The sequence below is a fragment of the Ailuropoda melanoleuca genome, chromosome 11 (assembly GCF_002007445.2).
Source record: "Ailuropoda melanoleuca isolate Jingjing chromosome 11, ASM200744v2, whole genome shotgun sequence".
NCBI classification, from domain to species: domain Eukaryota; kingdom Metazoa; phylum Chordata; class Mammalia; order Carnivora; family Ursidae; genus Ailuropoda; species Ailuropoda melanoleuca.
Window position 1 is genome coordinate 23026808 of NC_048228.1, and position 20747 is coordinate 23047554.

The 20747-nt window shown below is 37.5% G+C and overlaps 1 protein-coding gene across 4 annotated transcripts in view; it reads left to right on the forward strand.

Annotated features, from left to right (window-relative positions):
- Positions 1-20747, forward strand: part of COL25A1 (collagen type XXV alpha 1 chain) — a 450135-nt gene that overhangs the window by 318297 nt on the left and 111091 nt on the right. For 3 of the 4 annotated variants that reach the window (XM_034671873.1, XM_034671875.1, XM_034671876.1), the window contains exons 8-10: positions 9484-9555; positions 10284-10391; positions 12726-12761. In XM_034671873.1, coding sequence (XP_034527764.1) covers positions 9484-9555; positions 10284-10391; positions 12726-12761 — 216 coding nt within the window. Of the gene's footprint in view, positions 1-8668; positions 8729-9483; positions 9556-10283; positions 10392-12725; positions 12762-20747 lie in introns of all 4 variants that reach the window. The other variant, XM_034671874.1, reaches the window with a different exon arrangement.

The following is a 20747-nucleotide window of genomic DNA, read 5'->3' on the forward strand; positions in this document are numbered from 1 at the left end:
TACTTCAAGTTGATGTAGTTTGGGAATATAGGTGAGGTTCACTGGGGTGGAGTCCAGAGCCGACAACCAAGGAAGAATTCTTGAGATGTCTTTGGTGCAGAATGGTGGTTTATTAAAGCACGGGGACAGGACCCGTGGGCAGAAAGACCTGCTGCACCAGAGTTGTGNGGCAGAAAGACCTGCTGCACCAGGGTTGTGGGGGGTGGTTGATTGTATACTGTGCGGTTAGGGGAGGTAAGGAAATGGGAGGTAAAGAAAATTTCAGGGATGCTGAATTTTCATATGTTAAAGAAGACTCAAAATACCCAGAGGTCTTGCCATTGTCAAGTTAAGGTTGTTTACCCCTCTAGTAAGACATTAACATTAAGATAGTTGGGAGATTCCTGGAGGAACTTTACACTGCAAGTATCTGTCCGTGGGCTGCAGGATATAAGGACATTTAATTGTATTTACATTCCCTTCTGAAATTGATAGAAATGCTTTGTTCTTGTAGATTGCTAAAACGGAGACTCAGGTCTTGCAGGATTGTGATCTCTATTAGTTAACTGTTTTTCCTTTAGGGCAGCCAGGAGTGCCTGAGGAATGTCACATACATCCCTAGGGGGGTGGGGGGTTGTAGGGTGTCAGCTTCTGCCTTGTCCTCAGCTTGCCTCAGTTTTGTTCCCTCATCAAAGTAACATTACTCTCTGGTGAACTTGCCCAAGTACTCTATCATCTTTTTTGGTGCTAGATCATTTTGAAGAGCTCCATTATCCCAAAGGACTATCAGATATTTGCTGTGGGCTTAAATTTATTTATGGGAGATAGTGACCTTCAGAGGTGGAACAGGAAATACAAGGGTAACTCTCCACTCATCGTAGCTGAGCCCCTTGGGACTCTCATCAGCTCTTTTATAGGCTGGCTTCCAGCCTTCTACCTCTTTCATGGGAAGGAGAAAAGAGACTACCATCCAGGGAGCATGCCAAATGAATTTTAGAGTCAACTCAATCTAATATCACACAAAGGAAGTTTAGCAAATACCATTAAGCCAGACACTAGAGTTTATAGGGACCAACAGGACACTTCTGATTTTTCTTCCAGAATGAAGATTGCAAAAAAAGTTGAATTTTTCTCACAGACTACTGGTCAAATGCTTATTTTTCCCTTCAGTATAAGGTGCCCTGTCTGGTAATGAATCCTCTATTTTTTTTTTGGCACTGTCCTTTCCTGAAACATGCTGTGCTCCTCTCCCCAGTATAGACTGTTTCCTTTCAAAACATGGATAGAGTATATTCATGTTGAGTCCTTTACCTGGCACCCTCAACTACAAAGCACCCTTGGTTTTTACAGAAGAATAAATGTAAAATATTTTATTGTGCGCTATCATGATGCTATACCATACTAGAGGGAGGATTCCTTGAAAATTAAAATTAATCAAATTTGTGCTCCATAATTCAGAATTTGTATTTCAAATGCAAATTGCATGAAATTCTGATGGGGTGGAATGTAAGCTTACTTTTGCATTATTATTATTTTTATTTTTAAGTGGAGGTTGTTAAGTAAATCATTATGCAGTGTTTGGTAATCAAATAGTGTTCTAAACGAGACTTCTGGAGGTTTTTTTTTTTAATTTCCTAAAAGAGCAACATTTTTACAGGTCTTTTTTTTTTCACAATTACTTGCAAAACATATGCTAATTATAATGTGCTTATTTATTCATTAAAGCAATCAATTAAAAGATATACTAGATAGCAATTGATTAGGATAGTTCTGATTAACATATAAAATTGAAATCATAAAAGTAAATGTGACTTTAATTACTATAAACTGGTTTAAATTGTATTATATGATTCAGATTGCCATTTGTTTAGACAGGGCATTTGCCAGACTAGCCTATGTTAACCAATTTTCTTGTTCAAAACTAAATTTATTGCCTTAACTTTAAATCTTACTATTCTTTCTATAATTTTTAATTCTGTTAAGGGAATCTTTGTCATCAACTTTGGAACAAGTTCACAATCCTTTTTCGAAACCCTGAGTCAAATGTATTTCAGAATTTAGTTGTTAGACATTAGACAGTTCATATTACTCATACATTGCATATTGTTTGACACACTTAGAGAGGCCTGAGGCTCCCTGTAATCAAACCATCAATTTCTGCAGTGAAACACATGCATGTTCACACTAAGAAGAATTATTAGTGACCATAAATAGCCTCACATCTGTTCAAATAAGTTTTTACCACCAAATGAGTTTGCTGCCAACGTAGAAAACCTTTAGTTAAACTTATGAAGAAATGTTATTTTCAGGGACTTTGAATTGGATTTTGGAAATTGCAGATAAGGGATCATGAACTATATTTTGATTTTTAATCTATTCTTCTTAATTTTACCAGGTTGTCTCCCCCAAACCTACATATGTCATGGCACCTTCATTTTGTAAATATCTCTGTGGCTTCCCATTACTTCCCTCTTTGAGCTCCCTTGAAGACCTGCCCATCTATACCTTGTCAACTTCTCCAGGCTCTTCCCTAAAAAGTATGTGCTTCACCCCAACCAAACTCAACTTACCAGCACCCCAACCAAACTCAACTTACCAGCAATCCCCACTTTCCACCTCTTTGCTCACTGTACATCAGAATGGAATACCTTCTTCCCAAGCCCAAATCCACATCCCTCCTCAAATACCTTTGTCCTATCCATCCTTCCTCCCAGGGCTCAAATCCCATCTTTTTGGGAGCCTTATTCCATTTCCCAATCAGAATGTGTTTAAATAGCCTGCTGTCTGCCCCTCTAATTACAGCACTAATACAGTATATTTTCCATTTAAATTGATATTCTTCTGATAACCTCCCCTCTCCACTAGATTTAACCCCCCACAGCTTTTTTCCCCACAGTAATTGGCATGTAGAATGTACTTAAGAGACATTTATTATACAAAGGAATGAATATTTTAGTTAATCTCGCTCTCGTTCTCATCAATTGGACCTCCCACAGGAATCCTACACCCCATAGCCATCGCCACTGCCCTTATCCTAACCTACCCCAAATGGAGAATGATACTTAGATCTCAAGGGAATACCTAAAACAGGACCCAATCTTTGTATTCCAAGTGTATGTTCAGTATCTCTTTGGAAAAGAAAAATATATTTTCTCTTTCGTTTTTGTATTCACCTTGATGATACTATCGGGAAGGAAAGATATCAGTGCCCTTGGAGAGTGACCAGACACTGAGGGTCCATGTGGCGTTTCTGTGCGGCAAGTTTCAACTTCAGTACCGCTTCCTTGGGGCAGTCCTGCCTGACCCGCTGACCTGGGTTAGGTCACTTTCTGTGCACTCTCATAGTTTTTGTTTTGTTAACAGTCATCATATTCACTTTTGAGGTATGATTTTCCATCCAAAAACTCGGGTGAGTAAGCAATATGACTTAATTTTCCATAATAATTTAATTTTTGAATCTGATTTCCAAATCTGAATCCTACTTGATTCCTGAAGCTGAATCCTCCCTCCTCTGAGCTTACAAAAAAACCAGACATCACTTTTCCCGGGATTTCCACACTTTCCTCCTCCTCTTTGCTTCACACTTCGGAGGTCTTGTAGTGTCCACAGGTTTGGGGTGGAGATTGAGGAGCACCTGGTCTTCGGGCATCAGTCCACACAGTTTGCTGCTGAGAAGCCAGCGTGGCTTGAGTGACCCGCACGGGCCTTCACATACAGTGTGTCACTGCTGCATTGATAGGGCATGGGAACATTTCTGCTACTTCTGTGCAGTGTTTAATACGGGGGAATCTTTTGCAAGGCTGCCCCTGGTGTCCCGCATCCAGACGTGTCACATGGCCATTTTTCTTCAAGGTATTATTGCTTCCTGGAAGTGCTGCTGGGAAGAAGGGCTTAGGCTCCCTCTGCTCCTAGGGACCACAGACCTATTTCCTTTCTTCTGGTTTAAGGGAGTGTCTTCCTAGATATTTCTGGTTTTCTAGACACGTTGGCAGACCAGTTTTGTTTTCCACCCTGCCTCCCTGTACCTCTTCTGAGGCAATAGTAGACAGTCAACTAAGAACTTGACTGAGGGGCAAAGGAATGGGACAAAATATAAGAGAAAAAGAGTGTGTGTGTATGTGTGTACATATATATCTCAAAAGAGACCCCAGCCACATTTGTAACTGCTTGTTTACCATCTGCCTTTCTTGGTTATCCTCTATGTTCCATGAAGCCTGGGATAAGGCTTCCTCATCTCAATGTCCAAATATTGCCTTGTTCCCGGTAGGATGCTTTAAATTCTCCTTGTCAATGAATGAATACATGGGAAAGAAATTCAGGAACTATGAAAGATTCATGATGAAGAGCATAGACTCTGGAGCAGATGGCCAGCGTGTGAATCTTGGCTCCTCTACTTACAGTTAGGTGAGCAAAACCCTTAACCACTTCGTGCCTCAAATGCCTCATCTGGCAAATGGTTGTTGTGAGGATTAAAGGAGTTGACATAGTATGGATCATGTGAATACTGGCCACCATCATTACCGTCATCATCATTATTTATTATCTTTATTGTGAAGAACCCCTAAGACAGACTGTTCTCTTGACGTTCACTTGAGGAGAATTGTTCTGATTTGATGATAGCTAAATTTATATGAATAACACTGACACAATTTTATTTGTGTGCAGTCTCCCAGACTGCAGGGCTGTTTTATTTTTGCTCCCTGTACCCTGTGTCTGCATTTCTCTGGTTGCCTCTGGACAGGACAGTCTTTCTTTAGGCATCTTACCTCTTTTCATGGGCTTTCATCTTCTGTCGGCCTTTCTTAGCTGTACATCTTTAGCAAACACTACAACCACCTGTGGAGCCCCTTAGGAGATTATACACAACAAATGGAGCCTTTTTCAGTATGTGTAGTTTAGGAAGTTTTCCTTATATTTGACACTTGCTGGTGTCAACCACCTGCCTGCCCTAGAAAACCCATTCTCTTCTCGTGTTTCCTCTACCATCCTCCATTGCTCAGGCTGGAGACCTAGGACCACTCATTGCTCCTCCTTCTCCCTTTTGTTCTCAGCCGACTACAAGTCCTGTGAATCCTCCTTCCTTAATATCACTTGAAGTTATGGATTTGTCCCTTCTCTAGTTCTAGGGCACAGTCCCTCAACTAGACTACTGTAACATTTTCCTAAATGGGGTCTCTGTCTTTAGTTTTCCTCTTGCTATACCAATTCCCATCCCCTCATTCACATGGCTTGGGAAGTCTTCCAGGGTTCCTCAAACCTGCCATTAGGTACACTTTTATTACTTTGCAGCCATTCTTATTCACCAAAATGGTCATCCCTCCATATGATTACAGCCTGCTCATTTTTTCCTATTTCTCCACTGGATGTTGACCCGTGTGAACTTGTGGTCATGCTCACCGTTCAATCCCCACATCTAGCATAGTGAATGCTGTACAGAAGGCACTCAATAAATACTTCTTATAAATTGCTGATATTTCTATTATTCAAAGTGTAAAAGTAGAAAGAAATGATAAACACGTAAACTGCATGATGACAAAGTTGGAATTAGAAGTCATGGATTAAATTCCTGGCTGTAATATTGCCTTATTGAATACTTTTGACAAAACACAAAGCTTTCTCACTATAATGTAATCATATAACATCATTACTGAGTGTACAATAAGTAGTAGCATCTTGAATTTATGGCTCCTAAGTAGTTAGAAGCATGTCTTATGAAATATTTGTTCAGTATTTCTTTGGGGTAGGCTTGCCTCTTTGCTTTTAGAAGATAATGAAAGGACATAGAGCTACTCCTAAAATGATGTTAAAACACAGGTCTGAGATGGTAACCTACTTTACAGAACGTCAAGAAGATCCGTGAAGTTATCTGAGTAAGCTCTCAAGAGGAAAATGGGTTGTGTAAGGTAGTTTTACAATCTTGTACATCCAATTTCTTAAGAATTCAAAATATATGGGAGTAAAAATTGTACACATTATTTCAGCATTTCAGCTTATTCCTGGACTCTTTCTCCAGGTTTTTCTGGAGACAAATTTTTTCCCCCACACCCAGTTGAACTATCTGTGTGCCAGGCAAGTCCAAGATGTAAAACCAAGGGAAATATGTCCATTCCATTTATTTAGAAAGGACTATAACTAATGATACTATGGGGGAAAAAATGGTGTAGTTAATGAAAAAGTACACTCTGTGTGAACAACCGTTATGGCCACGTAAAGCCATGACTTAAAGGTAAGTATTCAGCACCAGTACTTTTCAAACTTATCCTCTGAGGACCTCCCGTGGGAAGGAGAGGGTCAGTTCAGTATCTACCTGTAATCTAGCGGTATCGCCTGTGAGATAAGGTTCTCTACCACCAGCAAATGGTAAAATTGTTAAAAATTTGTACAAATTTTACATTGTACCCCATAATATGACAATGTTTGCTTTACATTAGAAATTTAAAGTTATTTAATGTTTATCAAACTTGAATCTTAAGGAAGGTGGGCCATATTTATTATTGCCTTTAAATAACCCTTATCCACCCCCCCCAACACTGGCATGTACCCTTCAAACATTGCCTAGGTTTGAAAAGCACAGGGTCCTAGGATATTACAGCCCAGGCCATGGGATTTTTGTTAGAATTTAAGAGAATTCTTCCACATGTCTCTTTCTACTCTGTTACACATAAACTTCTGAGGTCCTTTTGCCTAACTCACTAACAAAATCTTTAAAATGTAGTTCTAAGCACGTAACTGGTAGCATTTTCTACAGTTAAGATGATTGAGGAATATAAAATCAGCTTCCTCAAATAGAGATTTTCTGTTTGATGAAAAGGATCTGTCCAAGGAGAGAATTACCTATCCACTTTCCTCTTTAGATCTCGTTAACACCGGACACCAAACTGAGAAGTTATAAAACTAATTCTTTTTGTGAGCATTTAGAAAATATGATCAAACAGCAAGCTGGTCATTTGCAGATAGGAGTACAAGAAGTGACTTATTTTTACATTCAAATTTCAAAACATTTGTAAGGCTTACCATGTGTGCTGTTAAAAGGCTTTTAATTTTAAGTTATTTTTGTTAGATAATCCTGTTCAAAGTGACATTATGATTTATCGCCACTAGTCAAGATTCTGATTCCTTATGGACTTCTTGTTTGTATCTGTTTTTGTTCTTTGTTACATAAATATGAGATTTATATATAAAATTCTGACTGTGTAATATAGGGCTAATGAGTCACAGATGGAAAGATGCTGGCACATTACCATCTAATAACATTTTAAACTCATATTCCATAGTAAAACAAAAGCAAATTGTACACATCTGTTTTCCAACTTGTAGCATTTCTGAATTTGGGTAGTGTCTATGTTTCAAGGACTTTTACTTTGGGAGAAGAAAAAGAGGATACAGGTCACCTCAGAATTACCCAGACACTTAATAGCCTTATCAGAAAGGATTTGGCAAAACAGATAAGATTTTCTCTGCTTTGCTTCCTGAGAAGTTCCAGCTCTAAAGAATGAAACTCAAAGGCATTAGGGCTGAAGAGATATCTTCATACCACAGACATAATTTTATTGGCTCTTTTAAAAAGAAAAATATATCCCAAAAAAGGGGGAAATAAAGGAGAAAAATATACTATGATTAATAAAATTTAAAAAACTAGAAACTTACTGGCCTTAACTAAAAATATCCTCAGAATAGATATGGACAGAAGAGGGGAAGGGCAATGAGGAGGGAATGTCTAGGAAGCCTGCAGACATCTGAGGCCATGTAAGCTATGGTTGCTATTTATTTTATTTGTATGATAAATATGTTCTGTGTGAAAAAAAAATGGAATAAAAGGCTCCGATATCTCATGTTATTGGAAAAGAAATAGAACAAAGGCGAAAGTTCTCTCTCAGACCTACCCAATTGATAATGCCTGTGAATACGAGTTAGTACAAGTTAGTGAATGAAGTACGAGTCTCTGAAATATCTCCCCCGTTCTCCCTGGTTAAGGAATTCAAAACTACTTTTCTGCTTCAAGGGGTTGTGTGAACTGTCAAGTTCTTTTGGAAAAGTTACGTGACAGAAGCGATTACTGCAGACTGTGACCATAAATCCCTCTGACGTGAAATACGCATGTTATAAGAGACAGATTTCCATCCACCACCTCTGCAGGAATTCCTGAAACAGGAAAGACCTGAGAATCATCGTATGATTAGAGAGAGAAATTTTGATATGTGGGTGGTAAGATTATCTTTTGTGAGGCAGACTGCATTTATTCTGAGGAATATTTCTGATCAGACTGCAAAATTCTGTTCACTGTTGTCCAAAAAAGAATTAATATGTGTATGTCCTGAGTTGTAGGGTAAACAGAGTATCGATGGAGGGAAATTACAGTGTTGTTTTCATAACAGTGTCTGCAGTTATCTCCCTATTGTGCTAACATTTTGTATGTAAGATTCCAAAAATGTTCAGAGTGTGTACACGCATCCCAGTGTAACTGCCACAAGGGCAAGTTACAGTGAATTCTCAGTCTGGCCTTTCCATTAAAGGAATGTTTTGCCTGGGGGCCTCGTGTGTCTGATTTCCTTTACAGTGTGTCAAACAAGACACGACTTAGAGCCAGGACAGGGTGGCATTAGGTACATGCTTGTTTTGTTTGTCCATCAGTGGAATGTCTGTGTGACGTGTTGTGTCGTGTTGTTTTGGTGCTGTCCCACGTCCATAGGGTCTGCCAGGCTTCCCCACAGTTGCTGCTCTGCACAGTAATCAGATCCTCACCGTCAAGGTTTGTGGTTGGCACCCAAGCTGCTCAGTCAGAGCCCGCAATCAGCATAAGAGTGAGCAAGAACAGCTAAATTGGCTTGCCAAGTCCAGTTGCTCTCTTTCCCCGTACTCACTGAGGTATTGGATCCTTGTGACCTCACCTACATCAACGAGGTCACATATTTATTGAGAAGGAGAATCTGGAACATATAAGAGAGAAGGATATTGAAGTTGAGCAAGGATAAAGAAGAGAGGCAGGCATGACTATCTAGGACTGTGGCACACCTCGTTGGTTTAATTTGCAAGCATGCCAACACTCTGTGTCAATTAAATAATCCTCAGTATTCTGGACTTAGGGCATTTATAAAATGGCGGTGGCGTTCGTGCCACGTTATGCTGGTTGACAAGTCTGACGGAAATTGAACTGGTGCTTTGTCTCTAGACTTTCTGCTCAGTATGCGGGATGCAGGTGATGGGAACTTTCCTGCTTCTTTAATATACTGCATTAAAGAGGCCTAACACCCACAGCAAAATGATGGGGTATGCAAAAGATTCCTCTCTAACTAAAAATCTGTTTTCACCGTCCCATGTTAGGATTGTTTCTTTCAAGAAGAGCCAGACAGTCTGATGTCAGACACAAGCACCAGTTCCATTTTGTTTAATGATCATTATAAGTCTAATGTGTATATCTTTATTTCTTTCTTGGGGCCTTCTGATGTCTATTCTCCAATTCTCTCACCTCTGAACTTCAACCTTTGACCTCACCTGACTGATCAGATGGTGTTTCCTAAAATCAATCATGGGTTTCTCTCTGCTGATCAGCAGCTCATTAAACGCCGCCTCATTAAGGTAGTGCTTATTCTTGCTCAAGTCTGATTTCTTCTTAACATTCAGTTATTACTCCATTTACTGTTGCTTTACCATTTATCTCTCATGGGTGGGGGTATTTATTTATTTGGAAATATCCTAGAGCAGAACTATGTCTAGGGAGCTGCATTTGTTTGAAATGTATACGAAAGTACCAAAGTAAAATGTTATAGAATGCCTAATTTTTTCTTAATTAAAAAAAGAAAGGCAGCTGAAATTATATCCAGTAATAGATCCAGTTTTGAAGCTCTCTGGCTTTGGTAATTTATAAATTATTACACAGTTTGACAAGAGATTGTATGTTTAATTTTATAGGTTGTGAAAAAGTAAACGCATTTGTCCAACCGCAAATGCAGCCATTTTATTAAACAAGGTGAATATAACTGATGCAGCATTGTCATGAATCAAGTCATGCAAAAGTTTTATACCAGCTCTGAATATCATGATAACTTACACACTATTTCCAAGAGCTGAGAGTGCTGGTTCTGAGCTGCTTTGATTTTAATAGCATCTACTCAGCTCCCCCAGCATGAATATTTATTTGCTCCCTGCTGGCAGGCAAATTGCCTACAGGCTTCATGTTTCTGATTGTTCTGGTTCTTTTCATAGTGTAAATGTGGATTAGATAATACAAATTTAAAGTGTTGAAAAGAAGACCTGGGTCTTTATCTTTCATGGTCATTGTTGGTCTGTTCCCTTTTCCATTATAGGGTGACCAAGGACAGGCTGGGCCTCCAGGACCTCCAGGCCCTCCTGGCCCAAGAGGACCTCCAGGGGACACAGGGAAAGACGGCCCCCGTGGAATGCCAGGAGTGCCCGTGAGTTGCATTTTGGATCTGTTTGTTTTAAAGGCTGAGAACTGGGATAGAGTGGGGTAAGGAGGGGTCTTAGGGTTAGGGAGTTGCAGGAAGTGGGGTGATAGAAAGCCCCCAAGCAGAGAGGGCACTGCCAGCAGGAGTCCGCTTTAACACTTAATCTCTGCGGAACCCACACGAACCCCAGAGACCTGGAGAAGGCAACTAAACCGGATTTCAGGTGAGCCTCGAGAAGTCCATGATTGAGCATGCCTGATCTTACTTGTGTCTTGACTGCCTTAGAGTACATCAGTGCCTTTGGCTTAAATGAGAGAATAGCTTGAAAATCTAGGTGAGAGATTGGTAACATTCTTAAAGGATCAATGGCAGACAATAAAGTCCCATATGAATTATGGAAAGCAAAGGAGGTAAATCTTTTTAATGTTTACCTTGTAAAGAAATTGATCAAAAAAAGAGAAAAAAATGCAAATAAAACGGTCACATTAATGGTTAAAACATCAATAGGTATGGTTTGAATATCATTTGCCCTTTATATGTGAAGCTTATTAATAGAAATGATTTAAAAGCAATCTCAATACTTAGATCTAAGTACTTAGTTACTAAGACTGATAAGCGTCAATAGTACAGTAGTACAGGACACTAGATACATGGTTTGATTTGGTAGAGACCACCCACCAATTGAAAGAAATATATGGAAAAGGTAAAAAATTTTACACTTATATTATGGCCTTAAGACTTGAAATTCAAGTTTTTATTGCTGAATTAATTAATTTATCTGTTGTTTTGACTTAAATTATTTTCATGGGTATTTTCATAGTACAAAATAATGAAAATATTTATCCACAAAGTAGAAAGTTTTTAAAACTAAAGAACCAAAAAGAAAAAAATCAGCCATAGTCATTAATGTTTTGGTGTGTTTCATTTTTATAATCATATATTTACATATTTTTTTCAAAGAGTGATTCTCTTTTTAAGAATATAGAGTACTTTCTGGCTTTTCTGAGACAACCTCTTGGAAGCCTCATTTCCCTTTCTGAAAGTGGCTGCAAATTTGTCAAATGAAATGAAGGACTGACTCCCAACCTATGCTTGGTTAGTTGTTAGGATGGCTTTCACTGAACCATCAAAGGTAGTGGTTTCATCTTGAAACTGTCTTCAAAGGTCTGACCTTCTCCTGGGATGATATCCCAAATGATGAGACAGCACACTTTTAGGGATATTTAAACCTTCCCAAATAATTGCTGGTTGCCAGGAAAGATACAATGAGTGTTTCTTCAACTAAGAAGAGCAGTTAAAACCCTTTTGATGGTACAAAATTAGTCAGATCGTTGGGTATTGTATACTCTACAGAAAATTCAAAGTATAGATTACTTTCAAGAAATAAGATAAAGGTAAGGTATGACAATCTGTAAATAATTGAAAAATTATGCCATCCTTTAAATAAATATAGTTTATTCATCTCAGTAAGAAATTGAGCTTTTTATATGGAAGTATGAACAGGTTTTTTTTTTAATTCCACAAAGAGAAATTGAACTGGATTTATAGTCTCACAGTTAATTTTTATATACCATCATAACCACTAGAAAAAGGTTTTATAAAAACAAACTGAGAAATACTTATTTTTAAAGTCCAACAATTTCTATAGCTATTGACATTACAAGAACGGTTTTTCCAAAAGCTATTTGTTGCCAATGACTATCAATATAATAATATGACAATAAAACATAATAAGGAATTTTGTATGAATTTGAGTATTAGAAAACTATGATAGTGGTATGATATAACACAAAATTCTATGTATTTTAACATATGCTATTAATTTTAATAAAACATGTTATTTCAGCCATCATTAACCCAGGAAAACCAAAATGCAAAATCAATCTCTGCTCATTTTATTATTTAATTCCTGTACTAAGAGCAATTGTCTCTCTGTCCTGTATATGGAAGTTCTCATATAGAGGCCCAGGTCATCATCTTTATGTCATCATGAACAGAACCTAATAAATGAGATATTACTGGAATTACAATTAAATATTTTTCTAGGAACATTTATTGACCTACAATATAATCACCCCTACTAGTTTTATTTAGAATACATTCTTCGCATAATTCTTAAATCTCTGCTGTGATCTAGACTCATTTTATTAAATCCTAAAATGTTTATAAAATGCATATGAAGAAAGAACTTGGCTTTCTTTTTATTGCATTGTGTTAGCCTGAAAAGTACATTTGACATTCATGCAGCCCGGTGGGTGTTGTGAAAGAGAAAAAAAAAAGATTGAAATTGCTTTTTAATGTTTGTAGCATTAATAAAAATTATCACTATTCTTTTTTAAGGGTGAACCGGGGAAACCAGGAGAACAAGGCTTGATGGCAAGTATCTCAGTTTCTTTTTCTATACTAAAAATAATAGAAGTCTAAATTATTCAGAACTGTGCTCCAGATTATGTATAAGGAAAAAGTGGGAGATTCCAGGTGTGAGGAATGACAGAGACAGTGAGGGTGGTTAAAGGATGGAATTTGCTTTATTCAGCTACTATAAGGAAGATTAAATTCAGGGATATGCATATTAGCTTAAACAGGAATGAGTTTCAAAGGAATGAGTTTCAAAGTTTTCGAAAGTCACATCCAGAGGAATATGACTAACTGTGAATTAGTATAGTGAGCCTTCCACAGGGATTCAAGTTTTTGTTGTTGAAGTGCTCCCCCCAGAAAGAAACAGTGGTGCCTTCTTGATCCCTGTCATTAAAAAAGATCATGAAATAATTCCACATGGACTTGCCCGTAGACATGCATGTCCCATTACTCATGATGTGTTTATCCTTTGCCCGTGAAAGAGAAGTTGGGGCAGCTGGCTGAGCCTTGGAGAATAGAATTCCTTCAACCTACCTCTTCCTGTCTCTTCCTCCCTATCTCTAGAGCCACCTTGCTGACCTATTTTATGACATGAACAATATTGGGGAACATGGGTTGACCTTCTAATAACCCAGATTCCAGAGGACAGCTATGTCTCACACTCATCCTGGATGCAGTGATCACAATGAACTTGATTGTGTGCCGTATACACAATGTGCGGCTTGCAGTTTATAGGTGTTTAAGGTCTAACATTTATTTTTAAAAATTAGTTAGCTAGGTCCTAAAACAACTAACCCAAGAATACGGCAGTTGATCAGGAATTAAAACAAATGAGTGAATGGGTTAAAGGTTAAAGGCTTCTCCCTGAACAGGATGCCTTCAACAGCCCTCCTGGGGAGAAACTCACCACGCTATAGTCCTAGCCATGGTGGAGTTGGCTTTGAAACATCACTGGTGAAAGGAAAGCACCCTGAAAAGGAGTCTGCCCCCCTACTCACCTGGAAATTCTTTGTTCCTGACCTATGGTATCAAGATAGGAAATTGATTCAGATGACTTGAAAGTGGAGGTACTATAATGGATTCTTTTTTTAGAAAAATAAAATGAAAAAAAAAACAGCAAAAAGATAATATGTGAAAATTAAACAAAACAAATGTCATCAGTGGTAACTTTGGGTACAAGTGCATCATTAGTTCTCAGGGTTACAGGGTCACAGGGGGTGAAAGATTCTTAGAAAACTACAATATAAATTTTGAAATTGCTGTAAGCACCTGAATGCCCCTGTAATTTCTATCCTGGATGATGGTCAAAACATATTTCTCCCAAATATTCTTACATTGAAGGCTACTTGGGATTCTCAAGAGCCCATGTTTGTCCCCAGATATGCACATTCTCCTCAGATTTTTATCATTGCCATTGGCTTTCTATGTTGATGCCCAATGCAGCATCCTAATACACAAAATTCTAACACCAAGAGGATTTTTAAAAAATTAAAATCTTATCTTCCTTAAATTCATACATATACTCTAGAATATACTATGTGAATCACAATTTAATGTCATTTCTCTACAATTCCTAGCTTAATGTCATTAAACATAAACGCTCCACTGGCCCTAAATAATGTTATTACCTTAGTTCGCTTTGATTTCCCATTTCATACAGCAATTTTTCAGGTGAAGATGATCCTGGATTTTTTTTACAAACTTTTACTTCTCTTTAAACTCTTCTAATTTAGTTCGTATTTTCATTTTTAGAATGCAGCTAAGAAACTTAATTGAAATCACAAATGTTCAAAGGATATGTGTAATGTAATGATCTTCTGAAGTGCTGTACTGTTTTTAAAGATATAAAACTCTTTTTTAGAAGAAAACTTCCATATATATATATATATATATATATATATATCCATATATATAAAGAAAGGTAAACAAATCACAAGTAAAAATCTCAGTGACTTTTCACAGTGAGCATAACTATGTAACCAAAACCAAGAGCAAGAAGTACAATATTAGCATATCCCAGAAACCCCCCTTTCTCCTCCAGTCACCATCCACTCTTCCCAAAGTTCACCACCATTCTGACTTCTGCCACCATAGATTAATTCTGCCTGCATTTGAATTTTATATTAATAGAATCATACAGTGTGTACACCTTTGTGTCTGGGTTCTTTTGTTCAACGTTATATTTGTGAGATCGTCCACCTCTGTTTTAATAGCCCTCACAGCTGCTTAAAAAAAATTAGGAGGAAGAAGCTTACTTCCTTGACTAACCTGTTAAAACTACATCACTCAAATAGCAGTAAATGAATGAATAGTCTGTCTGACCTTGGGCAAGTCACTTAACCTCTCAATTTCTCATCTGTAAAGAAAGGATAATAATACCCTCTCTGCCTCCCTTATAAGGTTGCCAAAGACAAATGCAATAAATTAGGGGAAAGCACTTTAAAATACATAACGAAGAACTATATGAGTGTGTTATTATTATTATCACTCAGTTGTTCCCCCTAGAGTAAATTACAGGTGAACACGGATTTATATAACAGATGTATTCCTGTAAAGTTCTGTATGAATCAGATTTTCATAAATCAACATATCTTAAATGTTCTGGGGGAATTTTGCTATTTAAAGCAATCCCATTCAGAGTCTTTTTGTAAAGCAATATAATCCTCTAATTCCTTTTTCCAGCAAACTGAATTTTTATATCTTATATTTGCTTAAAGTGAAATATTTCTATGGTTTAAAAAACAGTCTTTCTCAAAAAACCACTAGTTATATTTTGTTAACTTAAATAGCACCCATCTCAAAGAAAGAAGAGGATCCTGGAAAAATAATAGCAGTTTTCATGGGAGAAAAATTTCATTGGAAATTTTTTTCTCTTTTAAATATTATGCGTGTGTTTGTGTGTGTGTTCATGTGTGTTTTGACTCGAAGTCTGGTAGGGAGAAAAGTACATAATCAGTAGTTCTGGCCTCAAAACTGCTTAGGAGTGTGTGACTATAGTCTATGATCTTCTCTACTGATCTATGACATATAGGCAGTAATTCCTAATTCATCTATTTCACTGGGTTATGGCATGAAGCAAGTGAAATAGTAATAATATGAAAATGCTTTATGAACTACAGAGAGTTCCATAAACAAGAAGTATGGCTGTTAAGATGAATCCCTGCTGACAGAACTTAGCATACAGAAAGGCCGCTCTGTGAAATGTAAGGACTGAGCACAGTGTGATTATAGCTATCAGTTAAATTGTACTGTATCAAATACTGTGATTGATAGTGCAATTTATTCCCTTGGTCCTATTTGCTTTTGTCATTTTTTTTTTTTTGGCCTTCTCCTATCATCTTACATTATCGATTTTTCCTAACAATCCTCTTCTCATCCATCAGTTAAAACAAGGAAAGGTAGTAAAAAGCATGGCTCTCATCTTTTCCACAATATGCAAAACTCACTACATTTATTGTTTTGTATCGTGGAGGAAGGTTTGCTTATAAGAGGATCTTGAGAGACACTGGAGAATTTTTTAAAATGTAAAATGTCTCTCATGATGAAATGAAAAAACCAGGAACATTCTAAAATTAGCTCTTACAAAACTGTTTATGAGTGTGTCAGGTGGGGAATTAGTTTTCATAATCCAGGATATATATTTTATATTGCAAAACTAATCATCTGAAGATTAACAGCATCTCTGATAGAATAAAAAAGAAGGCCTGCAGCTCAGGCAGTTCCACATTTATTTAATCCCGCTGTGCATCTATTCTGTAAACATGACCTTTGGGTTTTCTGAGAAGTTCAGGATGCGATTTTAAAAGATGGAATCTTGAGCTAAAATATATTGGACTCCATTTAAATGAGAAGAGAGTGGGTCTGAGTCATAGCATAGAACTAGACCCAAGAATCAAAGTAAGGACTGACCACAATCGGAAATGCTAATGTTCTGAACCCTGGCGCAAGTGATCTTTATTTTTCAAGTTCTTCAGAGGTTTAAATAGTTGTTCAAATAGCATTTTTGAAGTTAGCTTTTCTTTTGATATTCTTACTGTTTTTTTCTTTGGCAAGTGTGGTGGGAGTTCTCAAAAGCATAAAAGATAGATGTTTTATAAATATCTGTTAATATGCCAACTCATCCCAATTTCCTGGAAATGATTTTTTGGCCCAAAGTGTCTACATCCAAGGCTTTATAGACCAAATCACCTTCTCTACTCTGAAAACTTCATCTCCCATTCTCCTCCCAAATATATGCAAACTCCACAGCATATCCAGTCATCTCTTTCTGAATTATAAGAGTACTTACAATGTCATTCGTTGGGCCCTGGTGCTGGCAGAGATTTTTTTTTTTTCAAAACTCAGAAAAGCTTTTACTGTTATTGTTCCTTAAAGTGAAATTCGGACTTATATCTGAACAGGTTATAGATATTTTTAGTTTATTTTAATTTTGCCTGCAAACACATTTAGTACATTAGGGTCAAATGACGTAATGCATTTTATGTTAGCTAATAACATAAGGATAAATAATTGCTTCTGCTTCATTTAAAATAAAATTGAAATAATCAATATGTGAAGGTTTACTTTAAATATATTTAATTATAATGCATTGCTATCCCACATCTAAAACTCATCATTTTACTTCATTATACTTTGCTCTGCCAATTGTCTTGATCAGCAGGATGGTAGACATGGGAGACAACAGCAGGCTTCTCTTTGTGATTTTAATCTGGTGAAGAAAGCAAAACCAAAACCTTCAAATCACAAATAACAAAAATGACCAAAATCATCCTAGGATATTTAGCTATTAGACTAGATTTTAACAATGGAATCTTGTTGAGTAAAACTGCATTTACTTCAGTTGTGCACATTGCCTGCTGGGATGCCTTAGCAACCGTTCTAATGCTTTATTATCCTCATTCAATCTGATTGTCCACGAAGTACAAGTAAATGTCCCAACAGAGTCCTTCCCATCTCCTTGGTGCTTTAGTCCAGAGCCTATAATGTTTGATTTTCCAAATGGACCAAGAGAAAGTAGACAAGCAATGCATCCTTCTCTTGGTGCTGTCCCACTGCCCTGTCCAATTGCCCAGCTCAGAGGAACTCACTTTAGATTCCTGGCTGCATGGACTTCTACAGAGCTGTTGAAAGATCACCTTGGTATGGTAGGAGAGTGTGAAGTTTGACTTTCCTTTAAAGCTGGCTCAGTGTCTTAGAAACAAAAAGCCGACTTTAAAGGGAGCATTTGCAGTAGTGGTTTAAGAGCACAATCAAGTTAACGGAAGTATGAGAAGATAGTCTACAACGCTGAATAGATTACTGTCTGTATTCTTCTCTATCTCATTTTGTCTTTCTTAACAACCTCTAGGATGTGCATCAGCTCTATTTTTAACTATCTTACTCTGGTTCCAAGTAAAGGTCTAGAAAGCTGTGTGATATTAGACAAATTTAGATATCTGGGTTTTAGATTCCTCATCTGTGGAAGTGGTGAGACTAAATGATATCTGAGTCCCTTTCCAGATCTAAAGTCCTGTCATTCTATTCTGTTTCATTGTAAATGCACAGACACATATTACATAGCCATTTATCCATGTTATATATGCACCTCTACACATTCTGTAAATACTGAGGTACAATAAACAACACTCATATATATCTAGCTTTAGTGGAAAAAAGCCTTAAAAATTGTCTCCTTCAAATATATCATCAACCTCTCTAGTTATCATTTCTTTTAACTTTAGGATCTAACATACTGCAGAGCTATGCTGAGGCAAAATAAATCACCCTTGTATGAAGATATTAATGACATTGAAATCTCTTTACCAAATTCTCATATCTCATTATTAGATTAAGAAGAAACTTCTCAAAATAAAGTTGTGCTCTATAAGTCCTATGCCTGACGTCTGCAGATTAAGAGCAAATGTGCACATTTTAGGGCAAGAATATAAATGGATGCCCTCATACAATGTGTTGAAATATTTAAAAGCTATTAACCAAACTAATAAACTGGCAAGTAAAATATGTCCCGTGACCTTCACAGGTATGTCCTCATAGTTACTTGGAAAGTTCAAATGCGAAATTGTTGCACTCCTTGGAGATCCAAGCCAGAGTGTGGCAGCATGCGGAGAGCTATAACCCAGTCCCAGCCCCTGGCCCTGCCTGTTCCCTTTCCTTCCCACACCTACCTCATCCCTCAACTTTATGAGACTGGAGCTGTCACCTGTAGACATTCTGGAATGCTCAAAGATCAAACTACGTCCACATGCCTCAAAATACCCACTTCTTTGCTTCTCTGCGTTCATTGTTGTGCACACCAGTAGTGTGGTTCACCTTTGGAGAAACAGACCTGAGGTAGAGACAACTCAGAGTCCTTGAAATGAGCTCCAGTCATTGGGGCAGAGAATTCCAGGGTCCCTATTGCCCTGAGCAGAGTCTGAGGTCAGAGGGTGGGTTACACATGACGAGTACAGCCCGAGAACTCTCTAAAGCACAGGTCCTAAAGCAAAAGCCCTCTGGCCCGGGCTGAGGGCAGGACAGAGTCCACGTGTCTGAATGGATTCGTTAAAAAATAGACTTCTGCTCTTTCACCTTCTTTGAGAAAACTTCATGTATGCTCACATATTCACCCCGTTCACACTAAGCTATTGTATGTGCGGCTGAGCACCACACTAAGCTAAGTTAGAAGCTGCCTTCTCCTCTCCTGCACAGCATTTGTCATGTCATACAATAATTGTGCTTGGTTCTTATTGTGCATAAACCACATGACTGAATTATATGAATCAATGAATCAATAAATCAGGTACTAATACAAAAGAATCAGCTTTATAGTTTTTTCCCAGCAAGTGTCGTTGCCCGCCAGGAGTGGGAGTAGGCAGTATAAATCCAACAGAACTACTATAAAACTGCTTTTTCTCCTTCATCTTCTTAAATTCATTTGTGTATTATAGATTATTTGGAGCAGATGTGCGTGAGTGAATATGCATGGTCTAACTAAAATACTGATTTTCATGAGAATAGTGGAAAAGTATCAATTTCTAGTCACACTACATGGCTATTTTTAAAGCAGAGTGTAAAAGATTTAGAAGAAATCTTAGGGATCATCTAGTTTATGACTTCACAGATAAAGAAACAGCATCAGAGTGGTTAAATGACTTGACCAAGGTCACAAAGCAGTCAGTGGCAGAAGTAGGCTGGAATTCAGTTCACCTGATTGAAGTCTTATGTGTTTTAAAAAGTCTAGATTTGCGTTTTGTAATACAGTAGCCACTAACCACATGTGGCTATTTAAATGTAAATTAATTAAAATTAAATAAAATTTTAAATCCAATTCCTAACAGTTGCACTAGCCACACATCCAGTGTTCCATGGCCACTTGTGGTTAGTGGCTACCATACTGGATTGAGCAAAATAGACCACTTCCATCATTCCAGAAAGTTCTGATGGACAGTGGTGGTCTAGGTGGAAAATAGACCTGAAGAGTAGATGACTATATATTATAGTCCTAAATTTATGTTCTCCTTCTGCTGATCATGGGATATTTAAATTTTAGCAGCTAGTGTTTCTCAGCATTGTTGATTTAAAATAGGAAAAGCACTTATACTTTACTCAATAGAAATATTTTTTACTGAGTGTAGTGTACAGTGATAGGCCTTTGTGAACCATAAATTTGTTTCCTTTATGGTACGCTAGGGAAGTGTGCTTAATCACAGAGGGCAGAGGAAGCCTGTTAATTTTTCTTTCTTTCCGGGTCATTTCCATTTTGAGTTCAGCAACAAGAAACAATTTATTAAATATTTAGAAGGAATGAAATGAGCTAATTTCAGCTCTGGATATCTGGTGAGAGGTGATAGAGTCTCTGTTTTGGGACCTAATCAGAACATAGATTCTCAAATACCTCAATTTGTCTTTAATCCGAGGTAGTAGTTAATGCTCAGTATTTAGTCTTGGGTCCTGGTTTTGTTAAGTAGTGAAAAAAAAAATGGATCACTTCTTTAATTTCCTGAGTTTTAAGAGACCTTCCTTACA